The sequence below is a fragment of the Phycodurus eques genome, chromosome 11 (assembly GCF_024500275.1).
Source record: "Phycodurus eques isolate BA_2022a chromosome 11, UOR_Pequ_1.1, whole genome shotgun sequence".
NCBI lineage: Eukaryota > Metazoa > Chordata > Actinopteri > Syngnathiformes > Syngnathidae > Phycodurus > Phycodurus eques.
Window position 1 is genome coordinate 25,637,394 of NC_084535.1, and position 23,172 is coordinate 25,660,565.

A 23,172-nucleotide genomic window follows, 5' to 3' on the forward strand; every position below is an offset into this window, starting at 1 on the left:
TGATCAACTGAGACTTTAGTGGATGCTCCTTTTATACCCAATTATGACACTTTCCTGTTAACCTATTCACCTGTGGAATGTTCCAAACAGGTGTTTTTTGAGCATTCCTCAACTCTCCCAGTCTTTTGTTGCCCCTGTACCAACTTTGTTGGAACGTCTTGCAGGCATCAAATTCAAAATGAGGGAATATTTACTTTTAAAAAAAAACAATAACGTTCATCATTTTGAACATTAAAATATCTCTTCTTTGTAGAATATTCAATTAAATATAGTTTGATAAGGATTTGCAAACCCTTGTATTTTGTTTTTATTTACATTTTCAAAACCTCCGAACTTCATTGAAATTGGAGTTTATCGTTATGAGCAGTGTGCATGATTTGGTGGCTGTTGTAAGTGTTTTGGGGCCGCATATAAAATTTCCTTTAGGGCCACCAAAATCCTAGGGGTGACCATGGCTGGTGCTATGTCACACATTTAACAAGCTGATTGGACAATTCTGAGTTTGAGTTGATTCTGAGTTTAAATCAGGAGTGAGAGCAAGTTCGGTGGGGTAAACCTGACGTTTCAAATTTGGCGGATTACAATAGATATGACCAAGGGTAGATACAACACGCCCTTTTTTGAGATGTGTGCCTAGGGCAAAGCGCACAAGTTAGTAGCGAAAAATTCGTCAGCGCATTTCATGTGTGTGGACGGCAAGGACCACGTATGTCGGCAGACAACGCCATATATACACACATATATATATATATATATATATATATATATATATATATATATATATATATATATATATATATATATATATATATATATATACACACACATATATATATATTATTATTTTTTTTCAAATGTTTGATATTGATATCACACGTTTTGGCATTGACAAAAAAACCAAACCTCATTAATATTGGTTAAATTCCGACTTATTCAATGTCCATGGATTGCCATTGAGGGTGAACGTCGCCCCTGCCAACATGGCCGCTAAGAAGGATCATTGTTTGGTCAGGTTGCTTCTGCGTTAGTGAATCTAGTTAGCAAATCTATGTCTGTGCCGGTAAACTACGCACGTAACACATAACTCCGCCCCTCTGTGTTTTTATCCAATTGTAGCCGCTCTTACATGGACCATCTTTTGCCGCTAAAACTAAACTTTTCTGTGTTTCACTTGTGTGGTAAAGCCAGCCACGTCTCGAAGCCAGAAGTGGCCGAAAAGAGGTATGTTGTTGTCGGTCGTCAAATGCTTTTTTTGTGCTGTTAGCAGTGAAAACAAACTGTTATATCGGTTCCGTACCCTTCAACGGCGTCCGTACAAATGACCCTAACACAATTGCGAAATTATGTATGTTGTACCTCGTCGACAATCTTTTAATACAATGCTTATACTGTCTTGTTTGATATACCAAGCGGTGCTGTTTATTATTTATAAAACGTTACCGTTTGGCTCACTGACTAGCCACATACTACTACAGCTGTACAACTACTACAAAGTGTTTCGAAGCAATACAATAGTGGCATACTGGAAGAAAATTTTATTTCTTAAGGTGACTAGTAAAAGAATAGAAATAGATTAAAAAAAATAAATACATTCATTGTATCTTGAGCTGCAGATATTTGAATTGTGCACCTCTTATTCTAGTGGTCAAAACTGAATGTCTTTAAATAGACCATTTGGAGAGGTAAACAATGAGGGTTAACACTACTTTGAGATGTTGGTGAGTGTCAGAGTATGTTGATAACATCCATCCATCCATCTTCTGAGCCGCTTATCCTCACAAGGGTCTCGGGAGTGCTGGAGCCTATGCCAGCTATCATCGGGCAGGAGGCGGGGTACACCCTGAACTGGTTGCCAGCCAATCGCAGGGCACACATAAACAAACAACCATTTGCACTCACATTCACACCTACGGGCAATTTAGAGTCTTCAATTAACCTACCGGGGACTGGCTGCATCGTGGGCCCTGCAGGTTGGAGGGGCGTCTGGTTCTCCTGGGGTGGAGGGGGGCCGGTCGCAGGGTGGGGTTTGGCTGGGGTGGTGGCATTGGGTCCCTCCGGCCTCCGGCGGGTGGCCAGTTGTCGCGGCGCCTCAGTGGGGCTGGCGGACCGTCCTGGGTCCCTCGGTGTGGGACGTGTCCCGTCCACCGGTCTGCTCTCAGGTGGACCCCTGGGTCCAATCCCGCCCCTTGATTGATTGGGTGGGGTCCTCAGCCTCCGCGGTGCAGGCACAGCAATTACAGGACACTTCTGCCAGTCTTCGTGCATGCATAATGGTGTCAATTCACTTGCATGTGTCCGCAGACACACACCCCTGGGATTCTTTCGCTGGGTGTGGAGCCACTCACTTATTGCGACAAATAACTCATGAATATGCGAATTGCTTGTGTACCCCCTCACTCACACTCTCGTCCTATGGACTTTTATAATTTACCGAGCCATTCCCACCACACTTCAGTTGTACTGCCTGGTCCACGACCCTTTTCCTGCATGCTTTTTCTCCTGTTCTTGTCCTGTTCTATCTTGCCCTGTCCTTCCCTCACAGGGTGTAGTACTACAGCACCATGCAACACTCATATCTAATGTTTCATTGTTGTAGATATGTAATGATTTACTTTTCTCATCTTGTTTACAATTAGTGCTTTGTCTTTTGTCTTTGTTTCTCGCTCCCGTCTAGAAACTTTGTTCTGTTCGACTGATCGATTCTGATTCTTAATAAACATCAATTATAATACTATGAAACCACAGCGGAAGCTTAAAAACTCCACTGTGACACAGTAAAATTGTTCCGGCATAAAAGGGATACAGATCCTCCGTTCTGCTTGACCTAACAGCTGAACAGGACAAAAAAAGACAAAGTGTTTATATTTATGACACCTTTACATTAAATTACCCTCAATTCCAATTAATCCAATTTGAAATACAGTAAAACCCCGCCTATTTGCAATTCAGCATTCCTGAATTTCATTGCTTGATCTGATTATTTTTTTATGTTATTTTATCCCCCCCCTTGGGAGCCTATCCTTTGTTATCCTGAGATTGGCTTTTGACAGTTCAAGGTTTAGCCCGCCTCTCACCCAGACTCAGCTGAGAAAGGCGCCAGTATGCCCACAACCCTAGTGAGCATAAGCGGTACAGAAGATGAACGAGTGTTTTTGTGCTCAGGCCAAAGCAATAAAGGTATTACTTTGGCGGCATTTTGTGGCATCTTGGTGCCGAGCAGCTATGTTGAAGTGAGTTGAGGAGTTTAATTTAGTCAAAAAGCACTGCTTTACTGCCAATGTTCCCCGGCGCATTGTCAAATTTCCCCTGCTTAACTTCCTATAGAAATTTACCAGACACTTTCTATCTCTTTGCAACCCAAACCCAAAGTTGCCAAACATGGGGATCCCTGGGCTGCTGCAGTTCATCAAAGATGCAGGGGAGCCCATCAATGTGAAGAAATACAAAGGGCAGACGGTAGCAGTAGACACGTACTGTTGGCTTCATAAAGGAGCATTTTCATGTGCAGAGAAGCTTGCTAAAGGAGAACTGACTGATCAGTAAGTGTACTTGAAAATTTATTTTTTGCTAAATGTCCAGTATTTGTTGTTATCTGCATGAATTGAGGCTTGCAAGCCCGCCACTAATTTTGTTATTTGTATGTGCCCACTTTTAGGTATGTATGGTACTGTATGAAATATGTGGACATGCTGTTTTCCTTTAGTGTGAAACCAATTCTAGTTTTCGACGGACGTAATCTACCTTCAAAGCGAGAAGTGGAAAAGGCTCGCAGAGAGTGAGTTTTAACCTTGCAAATGCTGAATGAGTGGAGAATAGATCTTGTAGATACACTATAATGGACTCTTTGGGTAAATATAAAGATAGTTATTATTACGAAATGGTTTCATCAAATAATTTAGTTGGAATTTGTGACTTTCACCCGCGGCACGGGGGACGACTGGTGAGCACATCTTCCTCAACGTTCTGAGGACCAGGGTTCAAATCCCGGTCCCGCCTGTGTGGAGTTTGCATGTTCTCCCCGTGCCTGGGTGGCTTTTCTCCGGGCACTCCGGTTTCCTCCCACATCCCAAAAACATGCGTGGTAGGTTAATTGACAACTCTAAATTGCCCATAGGTCTGAATGGTTGTTTGTTTTTTATGTGCCCTGCGATTGGCTGGCAACCAGTTCAGATTCTGAGGACTGGGGTTCAATCCCAGTCCTCAGAATCTGGAGGCAGACGCTCTAACCAGTCGTTCACCGTGCCGCCATATTTTTAATTAATAATGTAATTTTTGGATAGTTCCTTGTGGCACCCCTAATGATCTCTCATGGCACACTAGTGTGCCACGGCACCCTGGTTAGGAATCACAACGATTAGTGATGTACACCAGTATTTCGATGACGTCGGTCTCACATTGCCGGGGGTTAAATCCCTTCTGTGCATTTGTGCTGCAGACGCATTGGCAAAAATAGGCATCAGATTTTTATCCAGATTTGGAAGAGGCCCGATTCTGATTTGAGCAGATCTGATTCCGTACGTTTCTGTTCGTATCACTTGAACCATGAAGGGTAAATCCAGCCTAAATTTCCCACAGTTATGAATGTGAATGTTAAAGGTTATATGTCTGAATGTACCATGATTGTCTGGCGACCATTCCTGGGTGTACCTTGTATGCCTAAGCAGGCCTTTGTAAAATAGGATATATTGAGTTGAGTTGACGATTATATTTACAGTATGTGTACAATATATACATTAACTGTGCATAATATATATTCATGTACACTCCAGGCGTCGAGAAGCCAACCTTCAAAAAGGTCGGCAGTTGCTACGAGATGGCAAACTTTCAGAGGCCAGAGACTGTTTTACCCGGTGTGTCAACATCACCCCAGCCATGGCTCATAACCTGATTAAGGTGACCTAACTCTCTTGTGCTCCTACTTTGGTCGGATTTGTCCTCAGTGCATGCATTGTTTTTCAAAGTTGGTGTACTTGCGAGAACAAAAAGAGATTATTTTGCAGCCTCATCTAGCGGTTCCTAAAGGCTCTGGATGTTGTGTGGCTGTCCTGGCTGACACGCCTCTACAACATCACGTGGACATCAGAGACAGTGCCTCTGGATTGGCAGACTGGAGTGGTGGTCCCCCTTTTTAAAAAGTGGGACTGGAGGGTGTGTTCCAACTACAGGGGGATGACACTCCTCAGCCTCCCTGGTAAGGTCTATTCAGGGATGCTGGAGAGGAGGGTCCGTCGGGAAGTCAAATCTCAGATTCAGGAGGAGCAGTGTGGTTTTCGTCCTGGCTGTGGAACAGTGGACCAGCTCTACACCCTCGGCAGGGTCCTCGAGGGTGCATGGGAATTCGCCCAACCAGTCTACATGTGTTTTGTGGACTTGGAGAAGGCGTTCGACCGTGTCCCTCAGTGAGTCCTGTGGGGGGTGCTTCGGGAGTATGGGGTACCGAGCCCCCTGATACGGGCTGTTCGGTCCCTGTACGACCGGTGTTAGAGCTTAGTCCGCATTGCCGGGAGTAAGTCGGACTCGTTTCCGGTGAGGGTTGGACACCGCCAAGGCTGCCCTTTGTCACCGATTCTGTTCATAACGTTTATGGACAGAATTTCTAGGCGCAGCCGAGGCGTAGAGGGGTTCCGGTTCAGTGGCCTCAGTATTGCATCTTTTTGCTGATGATGTGGTTCTGTTGGCTTCATCAAGTCGTGACCTCCAACTCTCACTGGAGCAGTTCGCAGCCGAGTGTGAAGCGGCTGGGATGAGAATCAGCAACTCCAAATCTGAGACCTTGGTCGTCAGTTGGAAAAGGGTGGCATGCCCTCTCCAGATCGGGGATGAGATCCTGCCCCAAGTGGAGGAGTTCAAGTATCTTGGGGTCTTGTTCAGGGAAGAATGGAACCGGAGATCGACAGGCGGATCGGGGCAGTGTCTGCAGTGTTGCGGACTTTGTATTGATCCGTTGTGGTAAAGAAGGAGCTAAGCTGTAAGGCGAAGCTCTCGATTTACCGGTTGATCTCCCCTCCTACCCTCACCTATGGTCACGAGCTGTGGGTCGTGACCGAAAGAACAAGATCCCGGATACGAAATGAGTTTCCTCCGCAGAGTGTCCGGGCTCTCCCTTAGAGATAGGGTGAGAAGTTTGGTCATCCGGGAGAATCTCAGAGTAGAGCCACTACTCCTCCACATCGAGAGAAGCCAGATGAGGTGGCTGGGGCATCTGTTTAGGATGCCTCCCTGGTCAGGTGTTCCGGGCACGTTCCACAGGTAGGAGACCCCAGGGACGACCCAGGACCCGCTGGAGAGACTACGTCTCTCGGCTGGCCTGGGAACGCCTCGGGATCCCCTCGGAAGAGCTGGAGGAAGTGGCTGGGGAGAGGGAAGTCTGGGCGTCCCTGCTAAAGCTACTGCCCCGCGACCCGACCTCGGATAAGCGGTAGAAAATGGATGGATGGATCTAGTGGATCTCTTTTGAAATTTGCTGTACATTAGTCCTACCTCAACAAGAGAACTTGAGTAGGGCCAGCTGGAGGAGTTCGCCTTTCGGTTTAGCTCCTTCTTTACCACAACGGACCGATACAAAGTCCGCATCACTGCAGACGCTGCACCGATCCGCCTGTCGATCTCCCGTTCCTTTCTTCCCTCACTCGTGAACAAGACCCCAAGATACTTTAACTCCTCCACTTGGGGCAGAATCTCACCCCCGATCTGGAAAGGGCATGCTACCCTTTTCCAACTGACGACCATGGTCTCAGATTTTGAGTTGCTGATTCTCATCCCAGCCGCTTCACACTCGACTGCGAACTGCTCCAGTGACAGTTGGAGGTCACGGCTTGATGAAGCCAACAGAACCACATCATCAGCAAAAAGCAGAGATGCAATACTGAGGCCACCGAACCGGAACCCCTCTACGCCTCGGCTGCGCCTAGAAATTCTGTCCATAAAAGTCCGACTTACTGCCGGATATGTGGACCAAACTCTGACTCCGGTCGTACAGGGACCGAACAGCCCGTATCAGGGGGTTCGGTACCCCATACTCCCGAAGCACCCCCCACAGGACTCCCTGAGGGACACGGTCGAACGCCTTCTCCAAGTCAACAAAACACATGTATACTGGTTGGGCGAACTCCCATGCACCCTCGAGGACCCTGCCGAGGGTGTAGAGCTGGTCCACTGTTCCACGGCCAGGACGAAAACCACACTGCTCCTCCTGAATCTGAGATTCGACTTCCCGACGGATCCTCCTCTCCACCACCCCTGAATAGACCTTACCAGGGAGGCTGAGGAGTGTGATCCCCCTGTAATTTGAACACACCCTCCGGTCCCCCTTCTTAAAAAGGGGGACCACCACCCCAGTCTGCCAATCCAGAGGCACTGTCCCCGACGGCCGCGCGATGTTGCAGAGGCGTGTCAACCAGGACAACCCCACAACATCCAGAGTCTTTAGGAACGGCGGGCGAATCTGATCCACCCCCGGGGCCCTGCCACCGAGGAGCTTTTTAACTACCTCGGTGACCGCAAACCCAGAGATAGGAGAGCCCACCTCAGAGAACCCACACTCTGCTTCCTCATGGGAAGGTGTGTCGGTGGAATTGAGGAGGTCTTCGAAGTATTCTCCCCACCGACTCACAACATCCCGAGTCGAGGTCAGCAGCGCCCCATCCCCACTATACACAGTGTTGGTGGTGCACTGCTTTCCTCTCCTGAGACGCCGGATGGTGGAGCAGAATTTCCTCGAAGCTGTCCGGAAGTCTTTCTCCGTGGCCTCACCAAACTCCTCCCATACCAGATTTCAGCGACCACCACAGCTGCATTCTGCTTGGCCAGCCGGTACTCATCAGCAGCCTCAGGAGTCCCACAGGCCAAAAAGGCCCAATAGGACTCCTGAAGAAGGAGTCCTATCTTCAGCTTGACGGCATCCCTCACCAACGGGTTCGGGGATTGCCGCACCGACCACCTTACGGCCACAGCTCCGGTCGGCCGCCTCAGCAATGGAGACGCGGAACACGGTCCACTCGGACTCGATGTCCCCCTCCTCCCCCGGAACATGAGCAAAGTTCTGTCTGAGGTGGGAGTTGAAGCTCCTTCCGACAGGGGATTCTGCCAGACGTTCCCAGCAGACCCTCACAATACGTTTGGGCCTGCCACGTTGGACCTGTATCTTCCCTTCCAACTCCCCTCCTTGTGGTGATCAGTTGACAGCTCCGCCCCGCTCTTCACCCGAGTGTCCAAGACATGCAGCCGCAAGTCCGATGACACGACCACAATGTCGATCATTGAACTGCGACCTAGGGTGTCCTGGTGCCAAGTGCACGTGTGGACACCTTTATGCTTGAACATGGTGTTCGTTATAGACAATCCGTGACGAGCACAGAAGTCCAATAACAGAACACCGGTCGGGTTCTGATAGGGGGGGGCTGTTCCTACCAATCACGCCCTTGCAGGGCTCACTGTCATTGCCCACGTGTGCATTGAAGTCCCCCAGCAGAACGATGGAGTTCCCAGCGGGTGCGCTCTCCAGCACCCCCTCCAAGGACTCCAAAAAGGGTGGGTACTTTGAACTGCTGTTTGGTGCATAGGCACAAACAACAGTCAGGGCCCGTCCCCCCACCTGAAGGCGGAGGGAGGCTACCCTCTCGTCCACCGGGGTGAACCCCAACGTACAGGCGCCGAGCCGGGGGGGCAATAAGTATACCCGCACCTGCTCGGCGCCTCTCACCGTGGGCAACTCCAGAGTGGAAGAGAGTCCAACCCATCTCGAGAGGACTGGTACCAGAGCCCAAGCTGTGTGTGGAGGCGAGTACGACTATATCTAGTTGGAACTTCTCGACCTCACACACCAGCTGTGTGAGGTCGTTGGTGAGGGATGCCGTCAAGCTGAAGATAGGACTCCTTCTTCAGGAGTCCTTCCCTGCCAGAGAGGTGACATTCCACGTCCCTAGAGCCAGCTTCTGTAGCGGGCGATCAGATCGCCAATGTCCCCGCCTTCGGCCACCGCCCAGCTCACACTGCACCCGACCCCTATGGCCCCTCCCACAGGTGGTGAGCCCATGGGAAGGGGGACCCACGTTACCCTTTCGGGCTGTGCCCGGCCGGAACTCCTGGGTGCAGGCCAGGCGCTCGCCTTCGAACCCCACCACCAGGCCTGGCGGTGACCGGGCAAGGGAAAACGAAGTACATTGTTTGTCGTCATCATTAGGGGTCTTTGAGCCGTGCTTTGTCTGGTCCCTCACCTAGGACCTGTTTGTCATGGGTGACCCTGCCAAGGGCATAAAGCCCCAGACAACTTAGCTCCTAGGATCACTGGGGCACACAAACCCCTCCACCACGACAAGGTGACGGCTCAAGGAGGGGTTTATGGCTGCAACACGTTCCAAAAAAGCTAGGACAGGTAGCAAAAAAGACTGAGAAAGTTGAGGAATGCTCATCAAACACCTATTTGGAAAATTCCACAGGTGAACAAGCTAATTGGGAACAGGTGGTGCCATGATTTGGTTTAAAAGGAGCTTCCCTGAATTGCTCAGTCATTCACAAGCAAAGATAAGGCGAGGTTCACCTCTTTGTGAACAAGTGCGTGAGAAAATAGTCTAACACTTTAAGGACAATGTTCCTCAACGTACAATTGCAAGGAATTTAGGTATTTCATCATCAACTGTCCATAATATCATCAAAAGGTTCAGATATCCCTCGGGCGGCACTGCATCAAAAACTGACATCAATGTGAATAGGATATCACCACATGGGCTCAGGAACTCTTCAGAAAACCAATGTCAGTAAATACAGTTCGGCGCTACATCTGTAAGTTCAAATTGAAACTCTACTATGCAAAGCAAAAGCCATTTATCAACAACACCCAAAAACGCCGCCGGCTTCTCTGGGCCCGAGCTCATCTGAGATGGACTGATGCAAAGTGGAAAAGTGTTCTGTGGTTCGATGAGTCCACATTTCAAATTGTTTTGGGAAATTGTGGACGTCGTGTCCCCCAAAGATGAAAAGAACCATCCGGACGGTTATGGACGCAAAGTTCAAAAGCCAGCATCTGTGATGGTATGGGGCTGTGTTATGCCAAAGGCATGGGTAATTTACGCATCTGTGAAAGCACCATTAATCCTGAAAGTTACATATAGGTTTTGGAGAAACATATGCTGCCATCCAAGCAACGTCTTTTTCATGGACGCCCATGCTTATTTCAGCAAGACAATGCCAAACCACATTCTGCATGTGTTACAGCAGCGTGGCTTCGTAGTAAAAGAGTGCGGGTACTAGACTGGACTGCCTGCAGTCCAGACCTGTCTCCCATTGAAAATGTGTGGCGCATTATGAAGCGTAAAATACAACAACGGAGACACGGGACTGTTGAACAGCTGAAGCTGTACATCAAGCAAGAATGGGAAAGAATTCCACCTACAAAGCTTCAACAATTAGTGTCCTCAATTCCCAAATGTTTATTGAATGTTGTTAAAAGAAAAGGTGATGTAACACAGTGGTAAACATGACCCTGTCCCAGCAACGACTCAACTTCATTGGAATTGGTGTTGTATAATATTTCTACTCTGTCTTTATTTTCAGCAGCACGGTGGATGACTGCTTAGCACATCTGCCTCACGGTTCTGAGGTCGTGGGTTCAAATCCGGCCTCTGGCCTGAATGTGGATGGTGGTTTGTTTATATGTGCCCCTTGATTGGCTCACCTGAACTCAGCTGAGATAAACAAAAGCACACCTGTGGCTGTGGTGTGGATAAGTGGTACAGAGTAAGGAAGGATGGATGGATGATATTCATTCTCACATAAATAAAATGTAGCCTCAGTGTGACCTCCAGTGGAAAAAATTGGCAACAAGTTACTTTATTGAAAAATTGCAGCTAATGTGTTTTCTAAGTTTAACACTGCAAAAATCATCTCTACGGGCCGATTTGGACCACCTAATGAGATAGTTGTGGCCTGACACCCCAGGTTTAGAGTTTTCACCCAAGAAACATGTTTTGGGGCGGAAACCAAAGTACCTGGAAAAACCCATGTACTTCGAGTGTTCAGCTATATGCTAACCACTTTTCCCCAAGACCTGCCCATTTTTCACATCTCAGGTTTAAGTAGGGCCAATTAACAAAAATGTACTAACATTCTTATTATATAACAGGTTTGTCTGTTCTGTTCTATCGGTTGTAAAGGCATGGGGATTCATGTCAGGCTTTAGCAATACGGTACAGTAATGTGAGTCTTTAAGAAATAACATTTGGAAGTGGGTGTGTGTTTTGTTGTTCCAGGCTGCGAGGGCGAGGGGAGTAGACTGTATTGTGGCCCCATACGAAGCCGATGCTCAACTGGCCTACCTGACCAAGTCTGGTTTGGCTCATGCAGTCATCACGGAAGACTCTGATCTTTTGGCATTTGGCTGTAAAAAGGTATAAATCAATTACTCCAGTCCGGTCACCACATTAGGAGACCCCTTGAACTATCAAAGGAGATACAATACAAGAGGTGTATCAGACAGTCTGTCTTTACAAAGATAATAATTCTCAGTTCTGATTGACACTCTCAGAAAGGTGTTAATTTGAGCGATATACTCAAGATGCAGAACTGTTTATTTATCATACTGAGAGCTAGACTTAATATTTTGGACTCTGCTAAATTAAGAGTTTTCTTTTTTCTTTTTTTTCTCAATGTGAGAAACAGTGCTCAGTGCAAACTATATCCAAAAATAATAAGCACATGAGGAATATCTCTCTGAGTAAAATCTCCAGCAAGTGCAAGACTGCAAGGGAAATGGGTGTGGTTTTGACTGTGCTCTGTTTAGGATTATGCTGGTAAACTACAAAACAGAATTCTATGAACCATGATTATGATGTCACCCATGTACTTAGCAAGATATCAATAAAAAGGAGTCATATTGATGGTCTGTGTATAACTTGTCAGATATCATTGTAATTCAGACATCTTTCATAACAATGCAGGTGATCGTAAAAATGGACAAGCAGGGTTATGGCCTGGAAATTGACCAGAGTAACCTGGGTCGATGTCGTTCTCTGGGCAACGTTTTCACAGAGGAGAAGTTTCGCTATATGTGCATACTCTCGGGCTGTGACTACCTAGCTTCTCTGCATGGTATCGGTCTGGGAAAAGCCTGCAAGCTGCTCAGACTGGCAAAAGACCCTGATATCCTCAAGGTAAGATTCAAGTTTCTAGTTTGTTGTTGGTGTTGTTGTTTTTATAGTGCACAATTACACCGAGGTGCCACGGTGGACGACTGGTTAGAGCGTCAGCCTCACAGTTCTGAGGACCCGGGTTCAATCCCCGGCCCCGCCTGTGTGGAGTTTGCATGTTCTCCCCGTGCCTGCGTGGGTTTTCTCCGGGCACTCCGGTTTCCTTCCAAATCCCAAAAACACGCATGAATTGGAGACTCTAAATTGCCCGTAGGTGTGACTGTGAGTGCGAATGGTTGTTTGTTTCTATGTGCCCTGCGATTGGCTGGCAACCAGTTCAGGGTGTACACCGCCTCCTGCCCGATGACAGCCAGCTGGGATAGGCTCCAGCACGCCCGCGACCCAAGTGAGGAGAAGCGGCTCAGAAAATGGATGGATGGATGGATGGATGCATGGACAATTACACCGTCCCAATGCATTTAGCAATGTTAAAAACAAGTACACACAGATACAGTACATCAACAACAGAACCCACAGTGCAGTTTACAAATACAATGTATGAGCAACACAGGAAAGAAATAGTTATTGGCTGAAGCCATGCAATGAGGTGGGCCCAGTTACACAGATTCAGATTCCATTTCCATTCATCTTTTTGAATTTGCGTGTGCATAGAAATGCTTACGTAGTGATGACAAACGAGAAAATAATAAGTTGAACCAGACATGAATGCAATTAAGTGCAATGAGGTGTGGACTAATAATGGAGGGGGGCATGCTGATGGAACATCCCCCCCCTTCTTGCAAGCCACTGTAGTTGTAGTTCATATATTATGAGTACAGTTATGGTTCAGGGGGACCTCGGTTTACCACGGTCTTGCCATCTAAGGTTTCGAGGTTCAAACAGCATGCAATGAATGAGTCTGTACAGCGGCTTAAGAAAACATCGTAACGGGACTCAAGAAGATACGCTCAGTAACTGCCGTACTTACTGTTTATTTGAGTGTTTTAGAATGATGACTTTTAAAAATTTGCCGAACTGCTTATCCTCACTGGGATTGCAGGTGTTCTGGAGCCTATCCCAGCTATCTTCGAGTGACATGCGGAGTACACCCTGAACTGGTTGCCAGCCAATCGCAGGGCACATAGAAACAAACAACCATTCGCACACACATTCACACTTAGGGGCAATTTAGAGTATTCAATCAGCCTACCACGCATGATTTTGGGATGTGGGAGGAAACCGGACTACCCGGAGAAAACCCACACAGGCACGGGGAGAACATGCGAATTCCACACAGGCGAGGTTGGATTTGAACCCGGTCCTCAGAACCGTGAGGCGGATGTGATAACCAGCCGTCTACCATCCCGCCGACTTTAAAGTATTGAATGTAATTATTGGTTTACTACAGTGTTAGTGATAGACTGTGTCATGTTCTGGTCTATGTACAAATTTGGATTATGTCGACACCTTAGGAACGGAACTTCGTCGTAAATTGAGGACCCCCTCTATACAGTGTAGCCATTAAAGATCATAGTATCCTTTGTTTTACATTGTGCTGTCTGCTTTTGGTGTCAGGTGATCAAGAAGATGGGCCAGTACTTAAAGATGGATCTAGTAGTCCCTAAAGAGTACATCGAAGGATTTGTCAGAGCCAATCGGACCTTTCTTTACCAGCTGGTGTTTGATCCTCTCAAGAGGAAGATTGTCCCCCTCAACCCATATGAAGAGGACATCAACCCTGCCACTCTCACTTATGCTGGAGTGTATCCTACACGGCCCCTGTTGTAAATTATTTTTTTTATGGCATTTGGAAACTGCTCATTTCTCAATAGCTCTCCACCACTTGGGCAGCACAGGTACCTTAACTTTTTTGGATGTAGTCCTGTAGGAGATGACAAAGCCTTACAGATGGCCTTAGGAAACCTTGACATCAACACAATGGAGAGGATTGATGACTTTAACCCAGACAAACCTATGACACAGGTAACTCGCCGCGATTTCTGTGCCTATCAGGTAGAATATGATGAAGCCATTGCTGTATTTGAAGTGTGCGTTCAGACAGCAGGTGCAGGTTTCCCCATTAAGAATCAAATACCTGACGAGCTCAGCGACAATTCCTTTCATCACAAAGGGGCATGTGGGTTTACTTCAACCCCCCTGCCCCCCCATGCAACATCAGTAACTTTGACACAGGACAGTGAGATGGAGAAACAACAGTACAATTTTTGACAAGCTTATGTTTAAGAATGATGACCAAAATGCTCTATTTCACCATGAAAAACTCCCCATTTTCTACCCAGCCCGTAACACACCGCAGTTGCAGCTGGAATGAAAGCAGAGTCCCCGGTCCCACCGGGCTCAGTATTTGGAGCCAAGGCACAAAGGCAACATCTACTGTACCAGCCCAGCTTGCTGCCTTCCCTGACAGGCCTCCATCCACCAGGGGGAAGGAGAGAGTCATCAGCCTGGCTGGGCTCAGGCTTCCCTTCAAAAGTGCGCAAGTGAAGAGACCACGAGAAGGTGAGACCTTTCAGTCACAGGAAGCTGAAATACAGCATAGCAGTAATTTGTACAAGCTGAACATTTACCGAATGAAAAATATATGTAGTTACATCCGTGTTTTTATTTTTTTATGTTTTATTTTTTATTTTTCAAGTCAAAGGTATTGTGGTGGGACGGTGAGTGACTGGTTAGCACATCCGCCTCACAGTTCTGACGACCTGGGTTCAAATCCGGCCTCACCTATGTGGAGTTTGCATGTTCTTCCCTTGGCTGCGTGGTTTTTCGCCGGGTACTCCGGCTTCCTCCCACATCCCAAAAACATAGGTCGGTTAATTGAAGACTCTAAATTGAATTGGAATTATTATTATTGTTATGAATTAGAATATATTCTATATATGGAATATATATTCCATATATATTCTATCTATCTATCTATCTATCTATCTATCTATCTATCTATCTATCTATCTATCTATAATTTATGGAATATATATTCCATATATAGAAAATAAAAGGGAATAATAGAATATTCTTCAATGCCGAAGTCGACAGCCAAATAACAACACAAGAGACTATTTACTTAAGACAAAATTGAAGGCGGTAAGACCCCCAAACAAGCAGCAACTGTAAGTGGCTGCTATGAAAGCCTGGCAAAGGGAGGGAGGAAATTCGAAATTCGGTGATGTCTGACGGCTCCAGACTTCAGGCAGTTGCTGACTGCAAATGATTTTCAACAAGGTATTAAAAAATTATTCAATTGACAGTCATGTCAATTGTCCAAATGCTATTGATTCCCTAAAAATGGAGGATAAAATGACAATAATTCCAAAAACATATATGTCCTATTTTTGTGAAACCTCCTGAATTAAATCCTAAATTCTTCAGTCATATCTTATTATAATTCAAATCCATTGTGGTGGAGGATCTTATCCAAGATGGCGCCTACCAGTGTGGTCGCCTCGGTAACGCGCTCTCTAGCATTGTCTTTGTTTTTGTGTTTTTCGCCCGTCTTTGGAGACCTTACACGACTCACTTACACAAGGGGAGACCTGCTAACCATCAAGGAGGCTACTCCGGACTTTCTGTCACCAACTTTCGAAAATCCGCTCAGTTTTTTCCCCGAGTTACTCACCGGAGCGGCATCCGCGGTTTTCGGCGCATGGAGGCGGAAGCGGCGCCACAGAGGGAAACGAGCCGGCATTCAGGTGAAACTCCGCAAGAGAGGACACAGATTGGCGTTTCCGTCGATCCACCTCGCGAATGTACGCTCCCTACCCAACAAAATGGACGAGCTTAATCTTCTGTTAAAGACCAGTAAAGACTTCGGACGTTCCGCGGCCATGTGCTTCACGGAGACCTGGCTTTGCGACGCTGTACCCGATGGCGCCGTCATGCTTCCCGGCTTCAACATTCATCGAGCGGACCGCGACATGGAATCATCGGGGAAAACAAAGGGCGGCGGGATATGCCTCCATATCAACGAAAAATGGTGTACGGACGTCACGGTGCTCAGCACACACTGCAGCCCGCATTTGGAGTCGCTGTTTTTGAACTGTAAACCATTCTACTCGCCACGTGAGTTTGCATCGTTTATACTGGCTGGAGTCTATATTACACCTCAAGCTAACACGAACGCCGCATTGCTAACGCTCGCCGAACAAGTCAACAAAATTGAAAAAAAACACCCGGACTCACCCCTCATTATTCTCGGGGACTTTAACAAAGCTAAACTCAACCACGAACTCCCTAAATACAAGCAGCACATCGACTGTCCTACCAGGGAAAATAATACTTTAGACCACTGCTACACTACGGTAAAAAACGCATACCGTGCTATACCTCGTGCAGCCCTGGGCTCGTCCGATCACTGCTTAATTCACTTAATACCGACGTACAAGCAAGAACTTAAATGTCCGAAGCCTACAGTGAAAACAGTCAAAAAGTGGACCAATGAAGCCAAGATGAAACTTCAAAGCTGTTTAGACTGCACAGACTGGAGTGTCTTTGAAAATTCAGCTGGCAGCCTGGATGAATATACGGACACTGTCACATCCTATATCAGATTCTGTGAAGAGGTTTGTGTACCAACAAAATCATTTCGGACATTCAACAACAACAAGCCGTGGTTCACTGCTAAACTTAAGCAGCTTCGCCAAGCTAAGGAAGATGCATATCAGAGCGGGGACAGGGCCCTGTATAATCGAGCTAGAAACCAGCTTACTAAAGAAATTAACATTGCAAAGAGGATCTATGCAGCAAAGTTGGAAAAACAGTTTAGCGTGAACGACTCTAAATCAGTCTGGCATGCATTCCAATCGCTGACTAATTACAAGCGACGATCCCCCCAAGCTGAGAACAATAGCACACTAGCCAACGACTTGAATACCTTCTACTGCAGATTTGAAAAGGACAGTTTCACTCCACACACCCACCCGGCCGCACCCGCGACCACAACCACACCTCTGACTTCTGCGTTAACCATCCATGAACAGGATGTGAGACGCATCTTCAAACAACAGAAGATTAACAAAGCGGCAGGACCGGACCATGTGTCCCCATCCTGCCTCAAAGTCTGCGCGGACCAGCTCGCTCCAGTCTTCACTCAGATCTTCAACAGATCTTTGGAAATGTGCGAAGTTCCATCCTGTTTCAAACGCTCCACCATCATTCCAGTCCCCAAGAAACCTGCAATCTCTGGTCTGAATGACTACAGGCCTGTCGCTTTGACATCTGTGGTCATGAAGTCCTTTGAACGTCTCGTGCTGGACCACCTCAAGAGTGTCACAGGTCCCCTGCTGGACCCCCTGCAGTTTGCCTACCAAGCGAACAGGTCTGCGGATGATGCAGTCAACATGGGACTGCACTTCATCCTAGAACACCTCGACAGTGCAGGGACCTACCCGAGGATCCTGTTCGTGGACTTCAGCTCAGCGTTCAACACTATCATCCCTGAACTCCTTTCAACAAAGCTTCTCCAGCTCAGCGTCTCACCTGCCATCTGCCAGTGGATTTACAGCTTTCTGACGGGCAGGACACAGCAGGTCAGGCTGGGGGAGGCCACCTCATCCACACGCAGCATCAGCACTGGGGCGCCCCAAGGTTGTGTCCTCTCTCCGCTGCTCTTCTCTCTCTACACGAACGACTGCACCTCAGCGAACCCGACTGTCAAGCTCCTGAAGTTTGCAGATGACACCACCGTCATCGGCCTCATCAAGGACGGTGACGAGTCTGCATATCGACAGGAAGCGGAGCGGCTGGAGCTGCGGTGCGGCCGACACAACCTGGAGCTGAACACGCTCAAGACTGTAGAGATGAGCGTGGACTTCAGGAGGCATCCTTCGCCACAGCTGCCCCTCACGTTGTCCAGCTGCCTTGTGTCAACCGTCGAGGCCTTCAAGTTCCTGGGAATTACAATCTCTCAGGACCTGAAGTGGGCGACCAACATCAACTCCGTCCTCAAAAAGGCCCAGCAGAGGATGTACTTCCTGCGGCTTCTGAGAAAGCACGGCCTCCCACCGGAGCTGCTGAGACAGTTCTACACAGCGGTCATCGAATCAGTCCTGTGTTCTTCCATCACAGTCTGGTTTGGTGCTGCTACAAAAAAGGACAAACTCCGACTGCAACGGACAATCAAAACTGCTGAAAGGATTGTCGGTACCCCCCTACCCACCATTGAGGACTTGCACGCTGCCAGAACTAAGACAAGGGCGTCCAAAATCCTCTCGGACCGTCTGCACCCCGGTCACCAGCTCTTCCAGCTCCTTCTCTCAGGTAGGCGCTACCGATCAACGCAAACTAGAACTAGTAGACATTCCAACAGCTTCTTCCCTCTTGCGATCAACTTCTTAAACACCTAACCTATAATTCCATTACAACAAGCTGGAAATTTTTTGACTTGAGTTCGTTGTCACATTTCTGTGGGGCCAATTATGTATTACTCGTGCACTCACTGTAGTTGTCTCGCCATGCTGCACTATTTGCATATACTGGCCACTCATGCCAGAGTAGCATCTGCTCCATTTGCACACTGATTGAGGAGTATCTGTAACATTTGCACAACCAACATTGTCCCAGATGATCGCACTACTCGTCACTTTAAACCGCATACACTCCTTGAAGTCTCAGCGCCCTTTGCACAATGGTCATTGCACCGGACTATTGCAATATTAGTCATTCGAACTGCTCTAAGTGCTTGAGGACTCTGCATCTGTTTGCACAATTGTTTTTTGTCAATGTCTTTATGTCCCCAAAGTGTTCTGTAAATTGACTGTCTGTTGTACTTGAACGGCTCCAACTACCGGAGACAAATTCCTTGTGTGTTTTGGACATACTTGGCAAATAAAGATGATTCTGATTCTGATAAAGAAAAAGCATGTTCTCCTTGTGATTATGTGGGTTCCACTGGGTACTCTGACCCTTTCTCACTTTGTGAATGGTTGTTTATCTACTGTATATTATGTGTCCTATGATCCTGAACAGGATAAGCGTTAGAAAATGTATGGATGTAATTACTGTACAGTATATGCACTAAAACTGCAATTGTACCTTCTTCTCACAGCCACAGACAGCAGTCTATCAGATCAAGATGTTCTGCAGCAGTACTTCAATGTGAAGCGATCCAAGTCAGACCAGCAGCCAGAAACATTGATGTTAATACCAGTCAATCAGCCACGGTCACGCAACCGCTTTGCCACACTCCTGCAGAGGAGGAACTGGGATGTCGAAAACGAAGGCCAGGCCATTAGCAGCAGGTGCTTGAGCCTTGATTAGGTTTTTAATCTTTGCCTTGAATATCAGGAAGAGCAGATTCATGTATTGTGTGAGCAAATAGTATATTTATATTTGGGAGTATGTCTTGTTAGTGTTTGAGTTTCTTCAATAAAACTACTAAAATCACAATTTTTCTCTAAAAGTAATGATTCTGCTAATCACCCTGTTTTTGTAATAATAGGGCTTTAGATTTTTGACATAACCTTGCAGCAAGATTAAATCTGCCTCTTTCTTTCACATGTAGATTCTTCAGAAATTCCAGTTCAGCTGCCAGCAGTATGAAGGAATCTGCTCAAGTGGGTTTCGGTTATAGTATGGAGCCCAATGCTACAACAAGCCCTATTAAGCACACATCCGACCCCGGTGTCCGGACCAATTATGGTGATGGCTCAGAAGGCCCAGAAGTCCCATCTGTGGAAACACCCAGTCCACCTCCTTCTCCAAATACCTCTTCCCCCAGTTCAGGCAGTCAGGGTCTCAGGCTGTTTGACTGGTCAGACAGTTCACCCTTTACTGATCAATCACAGAAACCCAAGTCTAGTTCAGGCCTGGATGCCCTGCACCAGTTCCAGTATAAGAAGGACAGTTTCTCCTCATCCACTAAGTCCTCTATTGACACGAACCCAAAAACGGAGGGCAAACCCATAGACTCTCCTCCCTCTCAGGACAGCACCTACTTTTCTCAATCCCAGCCTTCCCTTGTTTCCTTATACAAAGATGAAACCCCCTCCTGTGGCCCCAAACCCTTCCATCCTGTGCCTGTAAGTTTCTGTGCAATTAGGCTGCCTTTCCACTTACTGTATGTTATTAGCAGAGTTGTATGACATTGTGCCTGACATGTTGAAATGTTTTCCACGTTCTCTCAGGAAATGGATTCAAAAGTGGATTCTGAGTCAGAGCAGAGTCCCACACGCTCAAAAGATGCCTGTAATAAATTCGGAATGTTGCAATTAAAGGTGGGTTTATGCCTTTTTTTACGATTATAGCTCTACTGCAGTGATATTCAACCTTTATTGGGCCAATGCACATATTTTATATTTGAAAAATCACACGGCACACCTACAAACTAAAACGCTACAAAAAATGGGTATACCTGTCAATTATGTACTTTCTGCGATCTAATAGAAAAGTATTTATTTGTTCTTTCTGTCACTCTACATTGCTGTCATGGATAGATGAGCAAAGATCCATTATTTTTTTGTGAAGAATAATTTTCTGAACAATTAAGTTGAAATTTGATAATTTCCCACAGAACACCTGAAGAGTTCTCACGGCACACTAATTTGCCACTGCACACCGGTTGGGAATCACAGCTCTACTGTACAGTTTATGAGAAAATAAGAATAGCATGGGGTCCTCAATTCACAACAAAGTTCTCTTCCGACTTGGAGTTGAACAACCTAAGACTTTTTTTGTAGTCGGTAATGTGATGAAAGTCCAGTTGAAGTAGATTAATCGATGACGTAATTCACATTATTTTAGCAGAGTAGGGTGGTACCAAACCTTTTTTTTTTTTTTTTTTTTTTTTGCACCATGGACATGTATGGATTCCAAACGAATCGCCTGCTCTCAGTCTGAATGTGAACAGTATGTCTGTAGTGCATGTACATGTGTTTGTGTGTGTGTATTCTTAACATAGTGTGGTCAGTTTTAACAAACAAAAGTTTGTGTGTGTGTGTGTGTGTGTGTGTCCTAGTGTCCGGTAAGAAGCAGCATAGAAATAAATCTAACAGAGTGGTTTCATGTAAAGACACATTTTGACGGACCAGCATAGAAATTAATAAAAAAATTATTTAAAACACAACTCACCATTGCACTGAATGTAATTTTTGTAATTAGTGAGAGCACTACACGTTTTTTTTTTCAACAAAGCGGCCGGTCTCATCTTGTGTTCCATAGCATAGCGTCTTGTAAGATTGGACAGTGTAGCCAGGAAAACAAAACAAAAAAGCAAACATTTCTCGCTTTCACTGTTTCTTTTTCACTTGTGCTTTGATTGTATTTGAGGATGGACTTGCATATTTTGGAGGTGACTGTGCTATTGGTCTCCATCCATCCATCAATTTTCTGTATCGCTTATCCTCACTAGGGTTGCAGATGTGCTGGAGCCCATCCCATCTATTTTCGGGCGAGAGGCGGGGTACACCCTGAACTGGTCGCCAGCCAATCGCAGAGCACACACAAATGAACAACCATTCACACTCACATTCACACCTATGGGCAATTTAGAGTCTTCAATCAACCTACCACGCATGTTTTTGGGATGTGGGAGGAAACCAGAGTACCTGGCGAAAACCCACACAGGCACGGGGAGAACATGCAAACTCCAACAGGCGAGGCTGGGATTTGAACCCGGGTCCTCAGAACTGTGAGGCAGATGTGCTCAGTCTCATTTTTGGTAAAATATTTCCCCATGCTTGTAGCATAGTACGTACGTATGCTGTACTGCGACAATTGTTAAGACAGAGTGTCGTTAAGCGACACAAGTCTCCTGATGTTGGTTGGCGCGTGTTGTGATATGAATAAAGTTGTCGTTATCACACAGTTGTTTCCCCGGACACTATTGGACATAACATTTTGCCGACGAAGATGGAGCTTCACTTTCCTCCGTTGCCCTCGTTCCTCGCCGCCTGTCGGGACGGTGGTATGAATATTTTAAGACTAGCGATGGTCAGAATAGCCAAAGCTAGTGAGGCTTGCTGCTATTCTCATTGACAACCAGTTTTTTGTTTTGTTTTCTCTAACCCATGCAGACGTATGAAGACTGTCGCCTTGTTGGCTGGACAGTTTGCTGCTCCACAGAGCGTAATAGTCCGCCGACGGCAGCAGACAGGCGAGTTGTAAATCCTTTGTAAAAATGCCAAAAACACGAGATTAGAGGTTAATGGACTACAAGCTTTAAATGTTGGTGCAAAGTAGTAAAGACGACTTGTTGACTAATTGGTTCAACCCCTACTTCCTACGGCGGTGACCTAACCCAAATTTGTCCACAAGTCGTAATGCATCTATCACTAACTGACACTAACGCAGTACTGTAGTCAGAATTAAAGGAAATATTTTCTAAAAAAACACCAAGCAAAAACACTTTACATGTGAAGACTGATTCTTACTGCTCCAGGCAAATGACTTCATTGCGTACCGTTCGTAACCTTGAAATGTTTTTCGGTACCATCGTAAACCGAGGATCGCCCCTATTGTTTATTTCAGATAATAATAATCCTTTTACAGCATGGTGAACGAGTTCTGGTTTTGAAGTTCCCCTTTGTAGAGTTTGGATGTTCTCTTTGTGCTTGCATGGCTATTCTCTGGGTACTCTGAATTCCTCCCACATTCCAAAAAAACAGCATGTTAGGTAATGAAAGACTCGCAATCACAGGTCAAACTGTGGGCCGGCCTGCCATATCATATCATCAGGAGTGGAAAAGAAAAGCAAAGCAAATTTATTTATATCGCACATTTCATAAACAAGGTTCCAGTACCTTGGGTTGTGATTTACATGATTAAAAGCATTAAAAAAAAGAAAAAAAAACAGTTTATAAACATTTAAAACAAAGAGGAAAAAATAAAATGTAAGTACAATTAAAACAGCATACAGTGCAAGAAATATCATTTAAAAGTGGAAATGGCACATATGGGGAGTAGCTGGACTCAAGAGCAGGCGGAGGCAGATGTAAAATGATGAACAGTTTGAGTAAAGGTTATGGAGGTGGTCCTGGGTGCGTTGGCAGGCGTTGACAGGTGGCAGGCAGTGGGGAGGACAGGCGGCTGCCTTGGTGGC

The 23,172-nt window shown here is 46.4% G+C and overlaps 1 protein-coding gene across 1 annotated transcript in view; it reads left to right on the forward strand.

The window, feature by feature from the left end:
* Positions 1 to 1,155: 1,155 nt before the first annotated feature.
* The window catches only part of exo1 (exonuclease 1), a 30,286-nt gene continuing 8,269 nt past the window's right edge, over positions 1,156 to 23,172 (forward strand). The window contains exons 1-12 of the mRNA XM_061690427.1: positions 1,156 to 1,221; positions 3,370 to 3,539; positions 3,656 to 3,775; positions 4,770 to 4,893; positions 11,247 to 11,384; positions 11,934 to 12,146; positions 13,698 to 13,885; positions 14,003 to 14,105; positions 14,423 to 14,642; positions 19,183 to 19,375; positions 19,639 to 20,155; positions 20,261 to 20,350. Coding sequence (XP_061546411.1) covers positions 3,379 to 3,539; positions 3,656 to 3,775; positions 4,770 to 4,893; positions 11,247 to 11,384; positions 11,934 to 12,146; positions 13,698 to 13,885; positions 14,003 to 14,105; positions 14,423 to 14,642; positions 19,183 to 19,375; positions 19,639 to 20,155; positions 20,261 to 20,350 — 2,067 coding nt within the window. The 5' untranslated portion in view covers positions 1,156 to 1,221; positions 3,370 to 3,378. The remainder of the gene's footprint in view (positions 1,222 to 3,369; positions 3,540 to 3,655; positions 3,776 to 4,769; positions 4,894 to 11,246; positions 11,385 to 11,933; positions 12,147 to 13,697; positions 13,886 to 14,002; positions 14,106 to 14,422; positions 14,643 to 19,182; positions 19,376 to 19,638; positions 20,156 to 20,260; positions 20,351 to 23,172) is intronic.